This window comes from Tiliqua scincoides, chromosome 5 (genome assembly GCF_035046505.1).
Source record: "Tiliqua scincoides isolate rTilSci1 chromosome 5, rTilSci1.hap2, whole genome shotgun sequence".
In the NCBI taxonomy this organism is placed as follows: Eukaryota; Metazoa; Chordata; class Lepidosauria; order Squamata; family Scincidae; genus Tiliqua; species Tiliqua scincoides.
The window spans coordinates 143,216,697-143,240,028 of record NC_089825.1 but is presented as its reverse complement, the minus strand read 5'-3'; the positions used below and the strand labels follow the sequence as shown (position 1 = coordinate 143,240,028).

The 23,332-nt window shown below is 45.9% G+C and overlaps 2 protein-coding genes across 2 annotated transcripts in view; both read right to left on the bottom strand.

Annotated features, from left to right (window-relative positions):
- The window catches only part of LOC136654037 (zinc transporter ZIP2-like), a 141,439-nt gene that overhangs the window by 41,312 nt on the left and 76,795 nt on the right, over positions 1 to 23,332 (bottom strand). The window lies entirely within an intron of this gene.
- LOC136651205 (vomeronasal type-2 receptor 26-like) lies at positions 226 to 10,882 on the bottom strand. The gene is made up of 6 exons (XM_066627393.1): positions 10,793 to 10,882; positions 8,902 to 9,058; positions 7,386 to 7,558; positions 3,054 to 3,281; positions 2,250 to 2,376; positions 226 to 1,136 (listed from the first exon to the last, which is right to left on the bottom strand). Exons 1-6 carry the CDS (start codon positions 10,880 to 10,882, stop codon positions 226 to 228), a joined length of 1,686 nt encoding a protein of 561 aa, XP_066483490.1.

Here is a 23,332-nt window from a genome sequence, read left to right as displayed (position 1 = left end):
GGATAACTAAAGTAGATGATTGCACTTTGGAGGAGAAGGGAGGAATGAGAAATTAGATTGACCCTGAAATGTCAGATTGGTGAAAGTTGAAAAGAATCTCAGGATTATGTCCAAGAGCAACAGTTGGGAATAGAGAAGGAAGTCACATGAGTTTCTGTAAAACAATGGACATATCTCATGGGTTTCATGCACAATGCTACGTACGAAGGTACTCAAGCAATTCAGTCAGGTAACAACATTCTTTTTCCTTACTAAGTTCTCCTTGGTGTTCAGCTGGGGCCTCAACACAATAATGAAGAATTTGGGGAGAAAGATGAAACCCAACAATCCAGCACTAGAGACCAAGATGGAGAAGACCTCCACGGCCACCATGTATTTCCCCTTGGTGCTCAGGTAGGCTGGCACAAAGGACACCCAAACACTGCAAAAGACTAACATGCTGAAGGTGATCAGCTTGGCCTCATTGAAAGTATCAGGCAGACTTCTGGCCAAAAAAGCCACCACAAAACTGACAAGGGCCAGAAATCCCATGTAGCCCAGAACAGTGGAGAACATGAAGACTGAGCCTTCGTTGCACTGCACTATGATCTGACCTATCAGGGAGTGCGCGTCAAACTCTGGGAAGGGGGGAGACACTGCCAGCCACGCTGCACAGAGGCCAGATTGAATCAGACAACATGCCACGATGACGGACATGGCCAATCTCGTCCCTAACCATTTTCTCATCCTGTTGGCTGGTCTGGTGGCCATGAAGGCCAGGACCACAGTGAGGGTTTTGGCCAACACTGAAGAAACAGCTCCTGTGAAAGTGATGGCAAACAAGGTCTGCCGGAGAATGCAGGATTCCTTTATGGGCTGCCCAATGAACAGAAATGGGCAGAGGAAGCAACACAGCAGAGAGAACAGCAGGGCACAGGTGATGTTCCAGTTGTTGGCTTTGACAATGGGGGTGTTCCTGTGCCGAATGAAGCTCCACACGAGCACAAGTGTGATGGTGGAGAGCAGCAGAGCAGAAGAAGTCAGAACGATTCCCAAGGGCTCTTCATAGGACAAAAAAGTGATGGCTTTGGGGATACAGTGATCCTGGTTCCTGCTTGGATGCTGGTCCTCTGGGCAGTCACTGCAATGATCTGCATCTAAGAGAAACATGCAGAGATTCAATATTTCAAAGTGTGCCTGTGTCACCTTAGGCTGTCTGGCAACAGTGCAGTGCGATCATATTATGAAGCATGTCAATTAATATATACAAAATAAATCACTCAAATTTTTCCTTACATCCATCACTGTATGTAACACAATCAGGTATCCTTTCCATGCTAACCTTTAGTAAAACTGGCATCAGGCTTTACCCAAAGGTCAGCTGTGCTGTGCCTAGGAAGTGTGTGCTGTCATGGGGGGCAAACAGCCAGCCAGCAGGTTCAAGGATTAGATACTGGTGCATGTTGCTGCCACCAGGATCCACCTCCTCTCTTCCCTGGCCTGACCCCACCCCATCCACAACATGCCCCCACTTCTGAACCGGCATCTGCAGCAATGTGGTTCTGGATCTGCAACTGCTTTGAAGCAGATGCTTGGTTTGGCCCAGTGGTGGCACCAGCTTCACACCATCACTGGGCCTTTTACAACAGTAGACACTTGCCCCACTGTCATCACAGTCCCATAGGACTGGGCCATACGTTCTGCTGATTTGCTGCTTTACTGACTGCATCAGTATGATGAATTGAGGATTGGTCCTCGGGGTCCAATCCTAAAGGTTCATAGCACCGGTGCTGAGCTCCAGTGTTTGCACTGGGTGTTGTGAACATGTCGTAAAGCACATTTACGGCACCCTTGGAATAGGTAGAATGCCATGTGACCGCATGGAGATATGTGGGACCACCAGGCAGTGGTATGGCCTTTCGGTTTTGGGATGGCATTCTGAGTGGGGGAAGGGGGAATGGGGAAGAGATGGGGTGGGAGGGATGTTGGAGCAGCAGTGGCTTCCTCTGGCAGATCCTATCCTCTGCGTCCGACCTAATAGCTTGACATGAAGGTTCTCACATCTATGCCAGCAAAATAGCTGGTGCAAACATGAGAAGCCCCATAGCGGAACCTGAGACATTCCAAGGGGGAAGGGGACAATAGTTCCTTGATGCCACAGTTCCTCTGAGTGCTGGGAAAGCAAAGATTGGGCTGGAAGACCTTTGAGCAGCTCATTTCCACAAAGTTCTGGAACACCCACTGGATGGAGCATCACCTTCTTCACTTACCCAGCTGGCTGGAAATCCTCCCTTCAGAGCACTGAGCACAGTCATAGCAACAGATCTGCTCCCCCTGGCGTGCCACCTTTGTCTGTCCAGGATGGCAGCTCTCAGTACATGAAGATCGGGGCACCATCTTCAAAAGACCCAAAGGAAAGTGGTTTAATATGGAAAACAACTGTTTTCTCACTGCTGTGAAGTTTGGTTTGTTTTGCATGAGAATACAGTAATGACATATAAGTCACGTTTCTGTAAACATCTATATTCCACTTGTGCTCCTCATATACTGATTGATTTACATCTATATTTATATGTTTCTTGCCAGATGTTTCTCAAGCTGGTTTACGTAGGCAGGCTGTAGACCCAATAAGTGTCTTTACAATATTGTTCTATATATGAATCCTGATGTTTTCCTTCCAAGGTTACTTACCCTTCGTACCACCTCTTCACCATATTCAATACAACCTCACAATTCATAGGAAGATATGGATAAACACACAGACAAAAGAGCATGGATATCATATGCCTGGGCATACACGAGCTTTGCATGTATTATCCATGGTTATTCATCCTATTCTACAAGCGCAAACATTTTAACAAGCCTGCCCCATTTGTCGGTGTTACTCTTGCATCACTGTTATGATAACCACAGAAGTCTGGCAGATCCAGAGTAAATCCCAGTGAATACAATAGGTCTTGCTTCAGTGTAAGTGCATCATGTACAGGAATATGCATTCCCAGGCATCTGCTGAAGAGTACTTCTTCTGCAACTATGGAACTATAGCTCAGAAAATGCATTCAGATCCTTCCCACCTGATCAAACTTCTGATTCCACACAATGGCGCTTCCATTAACGGCAAACTCCTCTCCTTCAGGAGCCCAGGTGTCCACCTCTCCCACCTTGATTCTATGGAAAGACAGATTGTGGAATGTGATGGTGTTGAAAATATCAAAACCTGTGGCCAGTTCCCCATTTTTATCAAAGAATATTTCTTCGCCCGCACTATTGTTGAAGCGAATGTTTCTCAGAAAATGGTGAAGCTGATTGGAGGACAAAAAAAATAAAACACTGGGGTCAAATGTTGAGCAGTAATTCTTTTGATATCACTGGAATCTGCACCTTGGCCTTCTGGCAATGCAGAGACTGTGATTATACATGCAGGCGCATGGCTAGGTCATTGGACACTTGTGGCGCATATATTTTTGACACCTCCCACTGTATATCACAAAATTATTTTCAATAGTAGTCATGATATGAAATGAATAAAAATCAGGGCCTGAAAATAAATACTGTGAACATTTCCTGAAAGACTGCATACAAGCAAAGCCCCCGAGAACATTTTTTTTCTATGTGATTATTATAAACTTTGCATAGTTAAACTTTCTCAGAGTTGTTCTCACCCCCTCCTCCTATTCCCAGTCCCCATTTCCACCAGAATTCACAATTCATTTAATAACCACAATAGTAATTCTTCAATCTATTGCTCCTCTAAATTAAGTCCCTTTTCAAATGGAAAGGACTCGGGCTTAGACAAACGAAAGTGAAAATATTGTCTCACTTCTAGCTCAGTCCAGTTGCATTGCAAGAGTGGATCCAAGTCCATCCGTGACCATACACAGTAGAGGTTTACAGGAAACTCCTACCTGCCATGGTTGAACAGCCCAAACATCCCCTGTGCTTCCAGGTCCCTTTAATCTATGCTTGAATATTGAAGAGTACATGGAATGGAGAGCATGTGCTACGGCATGAACAGCATTGTAGATATTGTAGCTCTCACCAGACATTTTCATTTCAAATACAGAACTAGGGAGACTGCTCAGCTTCTCCTTCCCAGTGCAGATTCTTGTGTTTGGACGATACAAGTTAAATGTGGGGAATGAACACAGAAATGCAGCTGACCAGAAATTATACAAGGAAGAAAACACAGGCCGATATGGATTTAATGCCTTCAGGAAGTTTTCATATCTTGGCACATCCTTTGTGTGGAGTGCGAACGACAAGGTACCATTGAAGGATTTTGGTGTAAAAAAATGCGAGTCTGTTACGGTTGCAAAATCCCACTGAGATGTCATGATCCAAACTTTCTCTGTTGGGTCTTGCTTTGCATTTTCTTGAATTGCTAGAATAATTTGCAAACTCTCCATAGATTGTGAATCTCCATGAGCAACAATCACGTTGCTCCTGGACATAGAGACAATAGATCTTACTCCTTCTAAACGGTCATAAAAGGGTTTGTTCTCTTTCACAAACGTCTTTAGTACTGAAAGAACTTCTGTAAAAGCCACACAAATGTTGTTCTGGAGGAGCCTGGGAATGAGAGTCCTCAGAAATGTTTCTCCAGTGTCATTGTCTGAAACGAGGAGGCCAATCCAGTTCCATTTGAAATGCCGAATCAGTCGAACAATCCCAGTGTACTGAGATCTTGCATTTGGGACCATCTGGTAGAGAGAAGGGAACTGAGTTCTGTCACTCAGTGCAGAGTCAAAGAAGCCATAATTGATCTAAGGGGAAAGGCAATGAGCTTTTTAGGGCAGACAAACATCTCCCATTATTCCTAAATAAAAAGGTCCTCTCTCACATGCCTGGCCGGTTATATAGTAGAACTTTTTGTACTTTATCCTGTACAGAAAATGTGGGAGTCTCAATTTTCTGGGGTGTAGTGTTTTGGGCAGGATGACCAAAAGGATTAGGATAAGTTCTTCAGTCTACAATCCTTTCCGCACTTTCCTGGGAGCAAGTGTCATTGACTATCATGGGACTTACTTCTGAGTAGACAGGCATAGGCTTGGGCTCTCAGGACCCAATCCTGTCTAACTTTCCAGCTTTGATTCAGCTGTCATTGGATTATGCACTACATCCTGCAATGTGGGGCTTTCATGGAGGCCTCCATGAAGAGGTATTGGAGAAAATATTTTTCCCACATACATTTGCTGCTAACTCAGTACAATTTATTCCTTCCTTAAAGTGGTTTTTTAAAAATTTAGTCAGGTTTTGACATTCTCACACAACACTTGATTAACATTTGACTCCAAGCTATGTGCTAAATGGGCAGAGCAGAGTCTTCTGTCTTCACTTGTTGTAGCCCACATGGTCTGCTCTCCTAGCAATCCTAGTTGCTGTACCTCTCTCTAGATTATGGGACACACATAGCTGTGGGATCCTGTAGATATTGAAGATGTGAGACATCAGCATTCCAAGCTATGTGCTAAATGGGCAGAATGGTCTTCTGTCCTCACTTGTAGCCCAGATGGTCTACTTTCCTAGCAATCCTAGCGGCCGTACCTTTCTCCTGATTATGAAACATACATACCTGTGGGATCCTGTAGATATTTAAGATGTGAGGCATCAGCTTCAAATTTTGAGGAATGAGCCCCCCAATGATGACAATGAGCTCCTTTTCCTTGCTACAGATGTAATTAAGGGGATGCCCTTGATCTGTGAAAAGGAGACGCATAGTTCCAGAACAGGACCCCCTGGCATTGTTAGCATTTTCAAACCATAAAAAATTCAATGTCTTGTTTGTCAAGAGGTTGACATCTTTCTCGATTTCGAACCTGGCAAACATCATGGCAAAGAGATGATGGAAGTACTTGGGAATTATGCTGAAATGAGACAATCATGTAGTCTTAGGCTCTGGTTCATATTCAGTATGGTGAATGGGAATGCTTCATACTCTTTGCATAGCCCCTGCTCGTGCTTAAAAGCAAGTTGATGGGCCCACATGCAGCTCTGCTTTCATGAACCCTCTAGTCCTCGCTATGCCCAGTTACAGGCAAGGAATTCCTGGTAACATCTTTTGATGGTCCAACAAGAAAAAGAGATGGAAAATAATATAACTATATGACGCTAGTTACATGTCAGTAGGGATCTGGTCACCCTGCCTGCTGGATGTGTCCACTCATCTTCCCATAGTTTATGGGTGGTTGAACAGGATGCCATTTTCTTCTCCTGGAATAAGCCAATGAGGAAAGTGGAGCCTCAGTTCCCCACCTCCTGAGAAGGGAAGGCAGGCTTGAGCAGTAGTGTGTTTTGTTTCTATCATGGAACAGCTTTTTGCTCATAACTTGATGGCTTTCAAGGGTAGAAAGTGACAAACAGATCCCCTTATAGTGCAGGGATTGTTTCATTAAAAACAGGTTTTGTTTTATTTTGGAGATGCTCTAAGAGGATTTCCTGCTTCCAGGCAGGGGTTTGGACTAGATGACCTATTAGGTCCTTTCCAACTCTATGATTCTATTATTCTTTACCCCTGACCCCCCCAAATAAGATGCCAGGCTGAGGTTTTTGGGGTTGAACTAGGGCCACTTTATTAACAACAACAACACAAAACAGCAGCAGGACTAGATGGGGACAGGGGGCTAGCCCCCCGGCATGCAGGGGCCTAAAATTGGGGGAAACGAATCTAGCCGTCTATCTCCCCTGGGGCTCAAGGTGGAACCAACTAACTCGGGCTGCCACCAGTCGATCGACTGGGTACAGCCTGTCTACATCACTCCCAAAGGGGGCAGGGGAGCTGGCCAGCTGACTCGCTGGGCAAACCATGCAAGCGTAGCCAGACCAGTCAGGGGGGTTTGCCAGCCTACCTCTTCGAGCCGGATAGGCATCATGTGGGTTGTTCTGGCTGGCCCCCCTTGACCTTACCGCCCTGGATGGACACCGAGTTGCCCTACCTACCCCGCCCCGCACGCATCACGCCACAGGGAGGGACAGCCTATTGCTTGTCCCTCCTCTCCCCATCCAAAAATAGGCTACGCAAGCCCTGCTGCCAATCTGCTAACAACAAATCGTAGCCCTAAGAAGAAAGGTGAACACCATCACTACGAAAGAAGGCATGGCAATCCCACCAGATAACTGGGTGAGGAATAACGGTCCTGCCCAAACTCGCAACAACCCTCCCCAGGTAATCATTGACACACTTTCTGGTGACATCAATCCTCCTCACACTCTAGTGCCACGCCACACTCTACAGGGCAACAGGTTCAACCAAAAAATAACAACTCCTGGGAACCAACCCTGCAATGTTATAAAGTCCCTATGGGCCTGGAGCCTCAAGGACTTAGAGGTCCTCTGGCCCAGGTCGTTCTCACCTAAATGGATCAAGATTACCTGAGGAGGAGGGTGTGAAAGGGTGTGAACTGACAAACCAGGGGCAGGCATTGTCCCCAGCGCATGCCTCTTTGGGTTGCACAGCTGATATTGGCAGAACTGCTAAACCCCAGCTGCGAGCCATAGCTGGTGGACAAGGCGTGCTTCCTGGCCCCAAAAACGATAGAGTGCCCGCAGATGAGGACCTGCACTGGGGTCAGCCACTGAGGACCTGCCAAGTTAAGAGAAAAACAAATCAATAACCAGCAAAATGCCCCAACTCCCCTCAGGGCAAAAACCAGGAGACCAACTAGGAATCCCAAAACAAAACAGAGCCACACGGCGCCCAGGAAGGCACAATGCCACTGAGACCTCCCTTGAGGGGCAGAAGGGTCCCAAACCATACTCACAGAACTCTGAACAATGCCGGGCAGCCTCACCTCACGTAATACTTGAAGGCCCCGGAGTGCACCTACCAATCCTCTGAATGGCCGCAACTGGGAGGCCTAGCTGTGCTGCTGCCGAGGCCAGAACAATTCGAAAGGAGTGCAGACTACACTCACCTGGAGGGAGGCCCATACGCCTGATGGCCCTCTGGAAAAGAACTCTAAACTGCGCAACAGTTAATGGGGAAAAATCGCTGTGGCGAAAAAGGGGGCCCGGGCCAGGTGGGGCCAAAGCGCGATATGCAGCTAAGGCCCTGACAGGGCAAATGCTCACAGTAGGCGACCTAAGTGTGTCCAGATGCCCCCTACCTGCCTGATCTGTCTTGGGCATTCGAATGCAAAGGCGATCAGAGTCCCTCTCCAACATGCAATCATCCCACTGGAGGGCTCTATCATTTTGAACTCCTCCTTCCCTGGGCTCTCGGTCCAGGGAAGCTTCTGGGGCCAGCGGCCGAAAATGCTCCTCCTGAGAACTAGAGAGCACATTGGCAATGCTGTTCTGGACCCTGGGCACATGTCTAGCAGTAAACAAGTGTATTTAAGCAGGCAGTGTGGAACAAAAACCCTCAACAAGCGCATGACTTGGGGAGATTTGGAGGTCTGTCTATTCACTATTTGCACCACTGCCTGATTGTCGCACCAGAATTTCACAGCAGAATTAGTAAATTCTGATGCCCATAAAAATACTGCAACTACAATTGGGATTAGTTCTAAAAAAAAGTCAAGTCCCTACAAATGCCGTCGCACTTCCAAGATGCCGACCAGGGTACGGCGCACAAGCAGCCCCCAAATCAACCCCAAAGCCAAGGCCACCTGCAGCATGAGATTGGATCTGGAGCTCCGCTTCTAAAAGCCTTTGCTCCCTCCCAAAAGAAACTCCATTGAAATGCTCCATAAACTTGTGTCATAAATGCATGTCCTCCCGCCTTTCAGCTGTAACCCTAAGACGATGGTAGGGGCGCCTCAAACCTGCCATTGCAACACAGAGGCACCTCAAAAAAGCCCTGTCAGGTGAAACTACCCTGCATGCAAAATTTAAGTGCCCAACCAGAGACTGCAACTCCCGGAATGTAAGCTTATGGGATGAAATGGCAGCTCTCAATAGCTGCACAATCCTTTCAAGTTTTACCTGAGGAAGCCTGCTCATCTGTTGGACCGTATCCAAGGAAAGTAAGGCAAGTGGTGGGGCCCTCAGTTTTATCGTGAGCCAAAGGGACGCCCAGATCCTCACACAAAGAAATAAAGCCCGCCAAGGTGTCGCGGCAGGCGCTGGATCCAGCATGGTCCTTAAAAAAATCATCAAGATAGTGGGCGGTGAATCCAGACGCAACTCTGGATTGTACCGCCCACTGGAGGAAAGTGCTAAAACTTTCAAAGGCTGCACACAAAACCGAACAGCCCATCGGCAGTGCTCTGTCCACGTAAAATGCACCATCAAAGTGGAAACCCAACTGACAAAAATCAACTGGGTGGACTGGCAAGAGACGAAAGGCGGACTGAATGTCTGCCATTGCCATTAAAGCTGCGGGGCCACATTTGCGCAAAAGGGCTATGGCTTGGTCCAAAGAAGTATACCTCACAGAACACAACTCATGGGGGATCCCATCGTTGACAGAATCACCCCTGGGGTATGAAAGGTGGTGAATCAAACGAAATTCAACAGGGGCCTTCCTGGGGACCACGCCCAGGGGAGACACCCGCAAGTTAGGCAAGGGCAAATTAAGAAACAGGCCAGCCACTTGACCCGCCCCCTCCTCCTTCTTAATTTTATTCTGAACGATCTCCTCCATAACACAGACAGAGCGGAGATTCTTCGCCCAAGTGTGGCAGAGAGGAGGCGGTGCCGGAATTCGGAAACCTTGATAAAAACCTCCAGTTAAATATTGAGCAGCCGACCTATTGGGGTAATCAATCAATAAAGCAAACAATGTGGAAAACCTAATCAGCATTGGCCCCCTTTCCCGAAACTGCAGGTGCATGGCCTCCACCTCTCCTTCCACTGGAGAAGGTACCCCTTGATCCAGGGCGTGACCACCCAAGCATGGGGCAGGCAGCAACGGCATGCTTTGCCCCGCACTGGACGCATGCATGCAGGAAGTTGCAGTTAACCTGGCTACACCTACTGGAAGAGTCAAATTCAAAACAGGTGCACGGGTATTGAACCCCCTGCGCACCACTAGGTGCCCTAACATGATCATACCAGTTGTGGGCAATGAGATGGAGACTGTCCAAATGGTCACCCATGGCTGACTTTGAAGGCACGACCAGCTGCAACCACAACTCCCATTGGGGATCCTTCCAATGAAGGGCGGGGTCATGAGATGCCCTCAGTCTAAAGTGCTGGTCATAAGACAGCCAAGCGGGCCCCGAATAATCACGAAAAGCACAATGGATTATGTCAAGATACTTGAACAAGGCTGTAGCCTTATTGGGGTACATTTGCAGCACCACTGATGCATATATCACAAACCCATTCAGCCAGTTGGTCCAGTTCCTATCTATCTTTCTACGACGAACTAACTCTTGGTCTCTCAAAGGTTCACCCACCTTTGGAACTGGCTCGGCTTCCATCTGCAAGAGGTTGAATATGTCCACATATTCCCCCCTCCATATCTTCTCCTTAACAGCTAGAGCTAGGTGTCCACCCAGGGGAAGAGCAATATCTCCATAGGAGATCCTGGGCACTCACTTGCTTCAGTGATCAATCCAGCCCCCCAACCAGGGGCCCTGTGGGCCCACCAGCTGCCCCAGGGACGGGGAAGGCATCGGACCAGGAATAGTAGGTGATACCGAAGGCATGCCACCATAACCCAAAGCAACAGGAGCTGTGCCAGTATGCCCATAATACCCTCCAGCTGCCCAGGGCTGAGTCAGATAAATTTGTGCAACTGCTCCTTGCGGTCACCACCACTGCCATCCATTTGAATGAGGTGGGGCCAGAGGTGAGATCTGACCATGTGAGGCCTCTCCCTGCCCCCATACCGTTGCAACGGCATCATGCTCGCTGGAATTGACCTCACCTGCACTGGCCGTAGGAGCAGCCAATGGCACTGTTCCAACTCCCCGGACACCTGCATTTCACCTTCAGAAGAGTTCTCAGCAACCACCATGGCCTTGGCCCTTTTTCCACAGGATAAAATTGACTTTAGGTTAGACCCACGCCCTGGCCTACTAAATGTACGCCCAGGCGCCTGGGACCCTGAAGAAGCACCACCGTCCCCCTAGCCAGCTCTACGGAGAGCTTTCTCCTTTGGGCATGCCCCAAAACATGCCACCAAAGCTCTCAGCTCATTAACTTCCTCCAACTCATCGGAAGATGAGGCAGGCTCCATCGGCTTGGGTGGGGGGCGCTTAGGCACCTTCCCACCTTTTTTCTGGGCTTTCTTATGCATGGTAGCAACTTAAGCAAGCAGTGCCACTATACCAGCCTTTAAATAAATGGGGGGGGGAGTTCTGCACTTGAATGTTATGGAAAGCAAAGGGGGAAAAACACTATGTTATCCAATTCTAGGTCTCCCCTCCAAAACTCAACCACAGCCGACCTTCTTAGCTTTATTGTATTCCCAAACCCAAGCACCCTCAACCACCAGCCCACTCCTCTTATGGAAGAGCAGTGGCTACCAACCTTCATGGAAAAAAGGGGGGCAACCAGCCCTAAGCAGCCCTCCCCCCAAAAAAAGACTGCCTGTGAGGTGGCAGAGTGGGGTGTGACCTTGCCTGCTCCAGCAACCCCTTACTGAAGCGCCTGGGCACCCAGCACACCCCTCGCCCCTTGCAAGGGGTCCTGCAGCCTCGGGTGCACTACAAAGGCACTGCTCGGGTGGCTGCCCAAAGAGAGGGGGGAGGCGGGGGGGTCCTTGCTCGCCCGCCTGCTGCTTTGCCTTCAAACACGGGGAAAAGAAAATCCCCCGCTTCTCCCAGACACTACTGCCGTGGTTCCTTGGGAGTGCTCCTCCAGCCAGCCTCCCTCCCGCCCGATATCACTGCCTTCGCAGCCTCGCTGGGTGCTGAGGACACGGAGGGAAGAGGAGAGCCTCTTGCGCGCGCCTGCCCTGCATCGCTGCTGCTCCCAGGACTGAACTCCTGCAGGCGGGAATTGCCCACATAAGCTCAGCCCCCACCGTGCCAAACTGCGCGGTCCAATGGGAGCCAGCCCCCTCAGTCTGCCCGCACGAGGTGGGGCAGGGCAATGGCCGGTAGCGCATACAGCGCTAACGGTCTTTACTTTGCCACTGTATGCATATCTCCTCATTGTGCTCAATGTGGTTTACTTCCAGGTAAATGTGAATAGCCATGCAGCCTTGGGGACCAATCCTATGGGCACCTTCTGTTGACGGAGCTAGTGTTCCACCACTGGAATCTCTCTCCACTACACAAGCAGTGACAGTGCATGCAATGGAGCCACCAGCGTGAATGCCTAGCGACCGTGTTTGTGCACCACCAAAAACCTCCAGCTCCCCCCCAGAGCATGCAATGTGCATCTCCATTTTTCAGTGGGCGGGGGGTGGGATTGGACAAAGCCTCTCTAATCAAGTATCCATTTGCCTCTTTTGATCTATTTCCTTCTACATTTTAAACTCTTCCGGCTTTTAAGAAACCAGCTTTGTTGCTGAAATAGATCTGAGTAGATCCAAGTGACTGCATTCGACCCAATCTGGGGGCTTAGCATCCTGGCACCACCACTGTCACTGAGGCTCACCCTCGACATGCCTCCCAGCCTGATCCTTCCTCAGAGCACCTCCTCTGCTGACCCACCAGCTCTGGAAGGGGATCTGCACTCCTTCCGCGTTCAGGGCCTCCAGCCATTTGTGCTAGGGGCCTGTGCATCTCTGCAGCCCAAGCCTTGGCTGAAGGATTGCAAGTGCAATCAGCGGATAACACTGGGTCAGTAGTCTTGGCAAATTAGCCCCATGATTCCTGCAACTCTTCAAACTCCTGCAGCAGATACAGATAGATCACCTTTGACAAGCCTGGACAGTGACTCACTAAGCCTCTCTAGCTTCTTGTCACATTTGCAGCCAAGTTGATGACACAGTTAGCACCTCCATCATGTTGTCTTTGACATGTCTGAGTCCAGGACTCTTGTCTAGGTTGAAATCATTTAAGGGGAGGCCTGAGATCAGCCCCAAGCATTCAACATATGATATGAACATGTGGTCAGTGTTTATGGGATTGCAGCCCTAGCAACTGCTTAAGATTATGCCGAGTTGTACGAGTGAGTAGTGAATACACTGCAGCAATTTCCAACCCGTGTGAGTGGCACATTGGTGTGCCACGCATGGTCTGCATGTGTGCTGTGGCCATTTGGGGAGGGTCATTTATTAGGCCACTGGGTGATGTGAGCACTCTGACTGGCAGCTGGGTGTGTCTTGTCCAAGAACCCATGGTGAGTCTTTACCATTTTACACCCCTGAAAGTGTGCCATGAGCTGAAAAAGATTGAAAATATCCGATACACTGTATTGCTTTTTATTTTGACTGCACATTTCTGCTACTGCATTATTATCCCCACAATAAAAGTGATGTATTGTTACACAGTCAGCCTCGTGTCCCACGAGGAATGTGTCATTCCATTAAGTTGTGCCATTGACCACCACACTGGAACCTGCAGGCATATTAGCTTTCCTCCATGTGTGGTCATGTTCCACGTGTCTTTAAAAGCACACCCACTAGCAAAACCACTTTAGAGCATCGGCTGCAGCTCACATAACCAAATGTTCTGTTCCTTCCTACCAAAAAACTTCTCCGCACAAGGATAATGAGCAGGGCACATGGAAAGAGTTTAGCCTATTATTGTTAATTATAACAATAAAAATAATAACAATAACAATATTTATTTAGTATTCATCTTGACCTTCCAGTTCTCTAGTTGCTGAGGTCTTTTTGCATATGTGAACTTGAACTCACTCCACGCCACCACTACTGCCCCACTATTGCCACCAGTCCCAAACTATGTAATCCCGAGTAATTTTTCTTTATTTCCAACACTGAATTTTAATCCAAACCACAACCCAACTTACTTTCCATTCACAGAAGACGCATCTGGAGTTTCTTTAAAGGAGAGATCTTTCTGGTCAACAATTGCGAGAGAGGCAAAGACTCCGACAGTAACGTCTGGAGGCTGATGTGTGCTCTTCTGCCAACCCCCCCTGGAGTGGCAGTGGTTGATGACACCATAAGGCAGCTGCAGCAGTAGCAGCAGCACCATCTGAACAGCAGCATGTCTGAATCTCAGCCCCACAGCATTCAACCAATTTCCAGTGACTTCCATACATGAGGCACTATGAACACAATCCTCAGTCATGAGGAGAAATGACTGTAGAGGGGCTGAGCGAATCCCCACTGCCAAGTTTCTCACATGAAGTCTTCATACTCAAGCGACAGACACCTGGCTGTATGCAGTGAATACCCGACATCTGCCTCGTGTAGATGACTTTTCAAAAGCTTAAATGAACATTTTATCCTCGGCTCCCGAGTGGAGTCAGCTGTTTTTGTTATGAATTTGGAAGGTGGCTTCAGATTATCCTGGGACTTCTCTAACGGAAGGCAGTGATTTAGATAATTACCTGGAAGATGACTGCATTGAGAAACCTTTTCAAATGTCTGCAAGGCATTTGGTGCTGCAGCACTCTGTAAATGCACAGGTGCTCAGGGGCTACCCGAGACACTACACATGCAGAGACTCCTTTTAGGAGTGTAAAGGGTTCCAGAAACCAAATTGTTTGTGAACTGCTGCTCTCACATAACCCTGTGCATGACTACTCAGAAATAAGTCCCATTGAATTCAATGGAACATATTGATAGCCTATAAAAACTTCCCTGGGAGCACATCATATTGAGCTTAATGGTACTTTTGCATATTCACACATGGGATTGTGCTGTTGTTTCAATAATTAGTATGCCCACTTGCAGCTAAGGCAGAGAGGGAATGTCTTATGTAAATGGAGTATCTCCCCAGGCAAATCCAGATTCTTAGCTCATTCAGTTTACCACGATGCTACAATAAAGCTCTCATGATATGTCAGGACCAGCACTGTATCACTTTGATTATTTCTCCCATCTTGGCTTTCAGCCTGTTGCTTCAAGGCATAATGATCTCTGAGTGTTGCATGTTCATCAGGACAAGCAGGAAATCACAATAAAGAAATAAATTTACCTAAAGATCCAGTTCACCATCATCATCATCATTTATTATTTTTGGAGCAGTTAGAATTTGCAATTGGCCTAGGATAACAAAAGCAGATGACTGCACTTTGGAGGAGAAGGGAGGAATGAGACGTTAGATTGACCCTAAAATGTCAAAGTGGTGAAATTTGAAATGAATCTCAGAATTACATCCAAGGAGGAACAGCTGGAAATATTGAAGGAAGTCACATGAATTTGTATTTTTTAAAATGGACATATCTCAAGTGTTTTTTGCACAATGCTATGGACAAAGGTACTCAAGCTCGTCTGTCAGGTAGCAACATTCTTTTCTTACTAAATTCTCCTTGGTGCTCAACTGGAGCCTCACCACAAGAATTTGGGGAGAAAGATGAAACCCAACTATCCAGCACTAGAGACCAAGATGAAGAAGACCTCCAAGGCCAGCATGTATTTTCCCTTGGTGCTCAGATAGGTTGGCACAAAGGAAACCCAAACACTGCAAAACACCAACATGCTGAAAGTGATCAGTTTGGCCTCATTGAGAGTCTGGCAGTTTTCTGGCAAAGAAAGTCACATTTTGGTGCTACTTGGGAAGCAGCTTGAGATGCTGTGTTGGTGTGGCAGAGAAGCCATGGCAAGAATTAGACAACAGACACAGGTTTCAGAAAGGTTGAAAGTGCTGGAAGCAGGAGCAGGAATGAAATCAAGGGAGAAGTGAAGTGAAGTCTCCCAGCTTCTGACCCAGCTTTTTATTAAGTCTCAAAACACATGATATAAGGTTACATAGTAGGGAAATTTCCACAAAGATGCTAAGATTCATTCTGGCTGCCTACTAGCTAGTTCTAGCTTAACCACAAACACATTCCTAGATATGATTCTCCTTCATAGCATTCTGCTGCTCACAGGCACAGAGTTCAATGACCCAACATATTTTCAAGGTAGGTTGAGCGTGCTCAACTGCGCAGGCGTGACTGACTATCCTTGATGCCAAATATGCTAAGACATCTTAAACCTTAGTGCCTGTGTATGTAAATACTACATCTCACCCTTTTTTTCTTTCTAAATTACGCTATGGGGTTATTATATACAAGGTTTAACACTACAAAATACAAAACCTAACACAACAAGGGAAAACATTAAAACTTAATCAATTGGCTAAAATAATTCTAAAAATTTTGCTATCACATACATAGACTTTTCAAAAAATAATAACACATCATTGAATTGGTTTTCATGGGCATACAGAGTTGTTATGGCTTTGAGTTCTTTTTGTTTACATACTGAAATCAGATAAGTCTTTTGTAATTCGTTCGGAACTGCTGTAGTGTGCAGGTTGTGATTGTGCCATGGCATTTTTAACTGTTGTTTAAAAGTTCTTTGGTTCCTTTTTCCATCAGGACAAACAATTGTTTCTGAACTTTTAAATGTCAATATAAAAATGGGATGTGCTTTTTGCTTAGGCTTCCTTTTTGTCTTTTGCTGTTATGGAAGGTAATCAAGGCTTGAGGCCTTGTTGCCGGGTGGTTTGGTTTTGAGTTTTGTTCTTGCAGTTGAAAGTTTGAAAATTGGAAATTGGATTTTTTCTTTTCAGGCCTTGGTTCTCCTGGCTGATTTTGTGGTGACACTAAGCGTTTCTGTAAAATTAAACACGATAATAGAGCCTACCTTAAATTCTGGGGGTTTGGGCCTGTCCCTTTTTGGGGTCTCACAATTGTTTAAACATATGGGTTAGTTACTTCATTTTTTGGCTAAAAGGTAATACTGTGCCTTTTTGTGGGCGGTGCTTTTCTTGAGAGGTGTATCCTTTCTGTATCTAATATTAAACAAACAAACAAACAATTACATTGTCAATTATATTTCATTTAATAAAACAGGGAGGCTCCTAAGCCTATGAAATATCTCTAAAATATATATTGATCTAATCAAACAAACACATTATTATCATATTCCTCATTTTAATTTTTTTAAAAATTTTTTTTACAAAGTGGGGTTCTTTCTTTGAAATACCTATATTTCTCACTAGAAACAATTCTGTTGTTCAATCTTACACATCACATACTTTCAACAGTGGCATTGCACTTTCACTGTCACTCACATGATTTCATTTCTCACAACCATCACACAACTTACTTCTAACCTTCAACAGGCAACATAACTGTTGCTAAAACTTACATGCTTTTACCTTCTTTGTGAGATCTTAAACTCTGAACTTTCTGATGTAATTAAACCACCACAATTAACTTAAAATATTATTTACTAATCATTTATACATATACATTAAACTATAAAAAAACTAAATTGACTGGTATCTTTTTATACAAGATCTGGGGGATCTGATATGGTTTTCTTTAGATAGTAATTTGAAGAGGCTTGCAAACCAAAAACTTAACCTGTTGGAGCACTTTTTTTCTCTCTCTTCTGTGATTGTAAACACAGCAAGACTTTCATGGTTGTTTACAATTTCTTATCTATGTTTGGGAACACTGTGGTTTACAACTAAATTAAACAAACTGCTGGTGACTTTCGGTTTGCTTTTAATATTTAAAAACATAAAACTTAATAACATGACTTTAAATGCTATAATGACTGCTACTAATGGGTAGAATGGTTAATGGCTGCAGTTTTGAAGGATGTGGAATGTGAGATACTATAAAGTTTGAAAACTATTATACTAACTTCAACTTATGGGGAAAAAAGTTTGGGATGTTTTTATGGAAACTTATCAAACTTAAAATGGCTGGTGGTTGCTGTCTTAAAGGGTGTGGAATAAAAAAACACTGAAAAACGATGGCTATGGTTTGCTTAACACGTTTTATAGCTCATCATTGGTTGTTGGTGCTTTATAAAATCTTTTTACTAGTGACTGTGGTTATGATGTTTTTTCATCTTTAATTGGGAAATGGAACTGTTTTCTTAAGGGCACTGGGCAAAACTAAAAGGTCAGTGCTGCTGCTATTGTTGCAGCTTTTGGGGGCTTTTAAAGTAATTGGAATTCGCAGGGCTATCCTGCATTTTGTGCAGGAATTAAAACTTAAAATTTACTTTAGGGACTTCTTACTATAAGATTTTTCTTAAGGTGATAGCTGGTTTACTATATTTTACAAATCTTTGGCATATACTAGTGATGCCAAAAACTTTAAATGCAATCTGTACCTATAAAAGGCACAGAATGAAGGGGAATTTATTGTTTTTTGAGGGCTTGCCTGTGGCATTGTAACACAGGGCAAATCATGGTTTTTTGTTCTGATGAACTAATACCCAAAAAAGAGGAGGCTAACAAAAAGTTGGGCTGTTAGACTTACTTTAAAGGAAAACTTGCTAATAATTTTTTTGGTCCTTTCTTTAAGGTGGTTGATGCTTATGGAGCCATACTGCATTTTGTGCAGTTGTTAAAACTATGCACTTTAGGAGTTTCTGATTGCCAGAAATGTGGCATCATGTTTTAAATATAACGTATGTTTGATGGTTAGAATAATAAGCTTGTGGTTTTGCTGTGTTAAATGCTTTTTCACCTAACAGCATATAGGAAAGCTGTTTATGGTGGGGGGTTGGTTTTGCTGTTTGAACTATTGGAGTGATGTCTGTCTTGGCAAAGTTAGGAGCATTGGTATACTACATTTGACTTTTTTGGCAGGGTGGCTGCTTGTTTACTGTACTTTGTGGATTTTTGGCATCTATTAATGATGCCAGAATATTTAAGTGCAATCTATACTTTTTGTGGCACAGAATGAGGAGGAGTTTACTATTTTTTAAAGACTTGCTTATTTTATTAAGGCAAGCTCCTAATTTTTAAGAATATTTGTTTATGCTATTTCATTTAAAATTGAGGGCCTGCTCCATAATTAAATGGCTGCAAGGCTTGATTTACATATTACTAACACAAGATGGGGTTATTTTACATCATAAAAATTAAATTTGGATTTGGGAGGCCAAATTAACGTGGTTTCATGGGTTGGATTCGTTTGTTTACTTCATGGAGATCATACAAGAGTCTCCATTTTTTAAATTTCTTTTCTTATGACAATATTGGTATATTCCATGGACTGATGAAAAGAACAATGTTTGACTTATAATTGTTCTTAAATTAATGGGTGCAATGCCTCCAATTTTTCTTTAGACAGAGGCTATTGCTTCACCTAAACTGGGCTACCTGGTAGCCAGGTAAGTAGCAGGACATTGCCTGTGGAGTTGTGCCATATGGCAAATTATAGTTTTTATTCTGATTGGATGAATACACAAAAGAAATTATGGATAGCTTAAGAGTTTCTTTTGCTATTAATTTTTTGAGGGCTTTTTTGCGCCATAGCCTTTGCAAATAAAGGCTATTTGGTAATGTTTAATTGTTCCTTTTGTTCTGTTTGCAAAGCACCATGTTTAAAGGTGCTTCTCTCGGAATACCGAGGGCATGGTTTTTGTTGTTCTTATAGAGGTCTAGTTTGGTTTGGCTGTGTGTTACTCATGCTTGCTTACTGTGGAGTTCTTTTCTTACTAAGTTGGTACAGAGGGGGGAAAAATACAAGCTGACAAAAAAGGGCTTTTAAAGAGCACCTGGAGGAACACAGAGAAGTGCTTTTCTCTCGCCCTGGTGGCTTGGGCTGAGGAGCATAATTTCTGATAAGAGGACAGATGTATTACTGTTTATTTCCTCTAACTGCTTTACTACTCTGCCTGCAGAGTGAAAGTTTGGATGGTAAATTAAGTCTGTGACCTCTTAGAAGAAAACAAGGTGCTCAGCTTTATAGAAAAGTGTGTAGCCGGAGGCTTGTACTATTTTAATACTTACCTAAGTACTTATGCTTACCATTGGGGTCCCGAAGGACGATTGAGCTCTAGCCCTTGCCGGGCGTAATTTTGGCCCCACGTGCTGGGCGCCTGATGTAGCAGCACAAGATGCTGCTCTGCGGAGCACCCAAGGCTTTTGAGGCCTTGGTGCTTGATGGGAGACACACAAGACTGTACCTTGTTGCCTGAGGGAGAGTGCTAAGCAGAAGCACTCTGAGGGTTTGAAAGTTAAAACTGGAACAACAGATAGTCAAAGCAATGAGTTTGGAGGCAGAGGACAGGCCGCTTGATCAAGGCCGCCTGGCTCTACTGTACCTGATCATTGCAGAAAGTCTCTGCCTGCTGCGCTAGATGTAGCAATAATGCTACCTGGGGAGCAGCCCGAGATCCCGGAAGTCAAGGACTGCTTGATGTGGTGCAGAAGCCAGAGAAAGAAAGGGTCCCCATTCGCTGTGCTAGATGTAGCAGCGAGTGGGGAACAATAAAGAAAGTCAGGCTGCTTGAAATAAGAAAAAGCGAGGGTCCTTGCGCCAGATGTAGCATTTTGGTGCTACTTTGGAAGCAGCTTGAGATGCTGCGTTGGTGTGGCAGAGAAGCCATGGCAAGAATTAGACAACAGAGACAGGTTTCAGAGAGGTTGAAAGTGCTGGAAGCAGGAGCAGGAATGAAATCAAGGAAGAAGTGAAGTCTCCCAGCTTCTGACCCAGCTTTTTATTAAGTCTCAAAACACATGATATAAGGTTACATAGTAGGGAAATTTCCACAAAGATGCTAAGATTCATTCTGGCTGCCTACTAGCTAGTTCTAGCTTAACCACAAACACATTCCTAGATATGATTCTCCTTCATAGCATTCTGCTGCTCACAGGCACAGAGTTCAATGACCCAACATATTTTCAAGGTAGGTTGAGCATGCTCAACTGCGCAGGCGTGCCTGACTATCCTTGATGCCAAATATGCTAAGACATCTTAAACCTTAGTGCCTGTGTATGTAAATACTACAGCAAAGCTGATGATGGCCAGAAAGTCCATGTAGCCAAGCACAGTGTAGAACATGATGGGTGAAACTTCATTGCATTGCACTATGATGTGACCTATCAGGGAGTGTGCATCAAGCTCAGGGAAGTGGGGAGACACTGCTAACCACACTACAGAGAGGCCAATTTGGATCAGCAACACACCACGATGATGGACACGGCCAATCTCTTGCCTAACCATTTTCTCATCCTGTTGGCTGGTCTGGTGGCCATGAAGGCCAGGACCACAGTGAGGGTTTTGCCAACACTGAAGAAACAGCCCCAGCGAAGTTGACGGCAAACAAGGTCTGCTGGAGAATGCAGGATGCCTTTCTGGGCTGCCCAAAGAACAGAAATGTGCAGAGGAAGCAACACAGCAGGGAGAACAGCAGGGCACAGGTGATATTCCAGTTGTTGGCTTTGACAATGGGGGTGTTCCTGTGCTGAATGAAGCTCCACACGAGCACAAGTGTGATGGTGGAGAACAGCAGAGCAGAAGAAGCCAGAATCATTCCCAAGGGCTCTTCATAGGACAAAAATGTTATGATTTGGGGATACAGCGATCCTGGTTCCTGCTTGGATAACTAAAGTAGATGATTGCACTTTGGAGGAGAAGGGAGGAACGAGAAATTAGACTGACCCTGAAATGTCAGATTGATGAATGTTGAAACGAATCTCCGGATTACCTGATGTGCTGCCACCATCTCCCAGACCAGTCTCACACATTGCCTTCTCCTTCTCCTTCTCAAGCGCCTCCCCTGTGCAACCAGGGTCCGCAGCACAGCTGTATCATCCTCCTCATCCGAGGAAGAAGCTGGTGCAGGATTGGGGGGGACGCTTAGGGGCCTTCCCCCGAATTTCTTGGTTCTCTTAGGCATACTTACGATTGAACAACTGGGGGGGCACTGCTAACTAACCTATCACCCCTACAATACTTTCAATTAAATTACTTGAAGCGCAGGCTCAGGCATGAAACTGCCCAAGCAGAGCCGCTACGTGCCCCAGCGCTGGCTGCCCAAACCGCCCATGGGAGTTGGGGGGGAGGTCGCGTGCTCTGCGGCTCCCGCTGAGCCCAGCCGGCAACCACGCCCAGCTGCCTCTCAGCCTGCGAGTGGGGAGCCCGTGTCCTCCCTTGCACCAGGCATGGGAGCACCAGCTGCGCTCACGCAGCCAAGGAGGGGCGCAGCCAGACAGCTGCCCCTGTAAGGAAAGCCCCCAGCAGCCCAGGCAAGCAGCCCCAACTCGGGTACCACTGCCAGCAGACGCTCACTGCCCCAGGTAAGCCTCAGAAGAGGGCAGGTGGGCAGGCATGTGCCCACTGCTGAGTTCGCTGGGCTCAGGGCCACAGCAACGTAACCTGTGTCGGGGAGCAGCGCGAAGGAGGTCCTTCTCTGATCACTGCCTCGTCCTGACTGTGCGGGCTTTCCAAGCAGCCTGCACGTGGCCTCAATTCAATTAGCCCCCGCCCATAGGCTGCAGGGCTGGCCCCTCCTGTGCCTCGTGTGGGACCAGGGCAAACGCCAGTGGCACGTTAATTCACGTGCCACCGGAATTAAGTTAATCCATAGGAATGGAGATAAAGATACATTCAAAGTGGCTGGTCACATTGCACTTAGTCAGTGACAGGCTAGTAGGGCCTGGCAATCCAATATGCACTTAGGTGGGAGCCAGTCCCTCTGAACCGAATGGGGTTTACTTCTGAGAACACACACATAGGATTGCACTGTCCAGTGCTCCATCTTAAAGGCACAGCAGGTTAGATTGGGTTGAGGGTGGGTGGGATGATAATATGGAATAATCACATATTTCTCTGTACTGTTCAAGTTCAGAAAGAGAGAACGCCTCAAATATGTGATAAAGGCAAAACATTTATTGAATATTGATGTGTTTCAGTCACATGGAGATGCCAGCAAAAAACCTTCCCCCTAATGCAGAATCCCAAAAGGGCAGGTCTTTTTTCATCATCCTTTTCTTCTCCACTTGTTTTGGTTTCTTCTCTCTTTCTTCTGCCAAGGCCCAGAAGATGTCTCTTTTCACCCCAACTATCAAGAACCAAGAGATCACAGGCACCTTTGGTTCACCAAAGCAACTCAGCGGCGTGTTGCAGTAATAGCTCTGGTACTTATAAGGATGGCCTTGCAGTGTTGTAAAATCAGGGCAATAAATCCTCCTGCCTGGGAACTCCTGCCTGGGAACTTAGGGCAAAAGGCACTCTACAGTTGGTGCAAAAGTCTGAATTTTGGATCCCTGGTTTCTTGCAGCTTCTTCACCCCAAAGCCCGCTCCCCCCATACTTTTCCAAATAAAGAGTTTAACACTTGGCTAATTTGTATATGATGTGAGCAGAGAACAGGTTAATTCCTCACCTCTGCCATTATCCCATTCTGATCCCCCTTTCTTAAAGTGCTTTCAGAAAGAAGGCATCAACATTGGAAAGTGTGTGTTGGAATAGATAGTGCAGTTAGCTTTGATCCAAGAGATGAGGAATATCTCATTTCTTTGGAGTTGCACCTCTCCATATAGACAATTGCACATACCTGTGGCATCTTATAGATAAGTAGGATATGGGGCATCTGCTTGGTGTTTTGGGGGGTAAACCCTCCAATGATGGCCACCAGC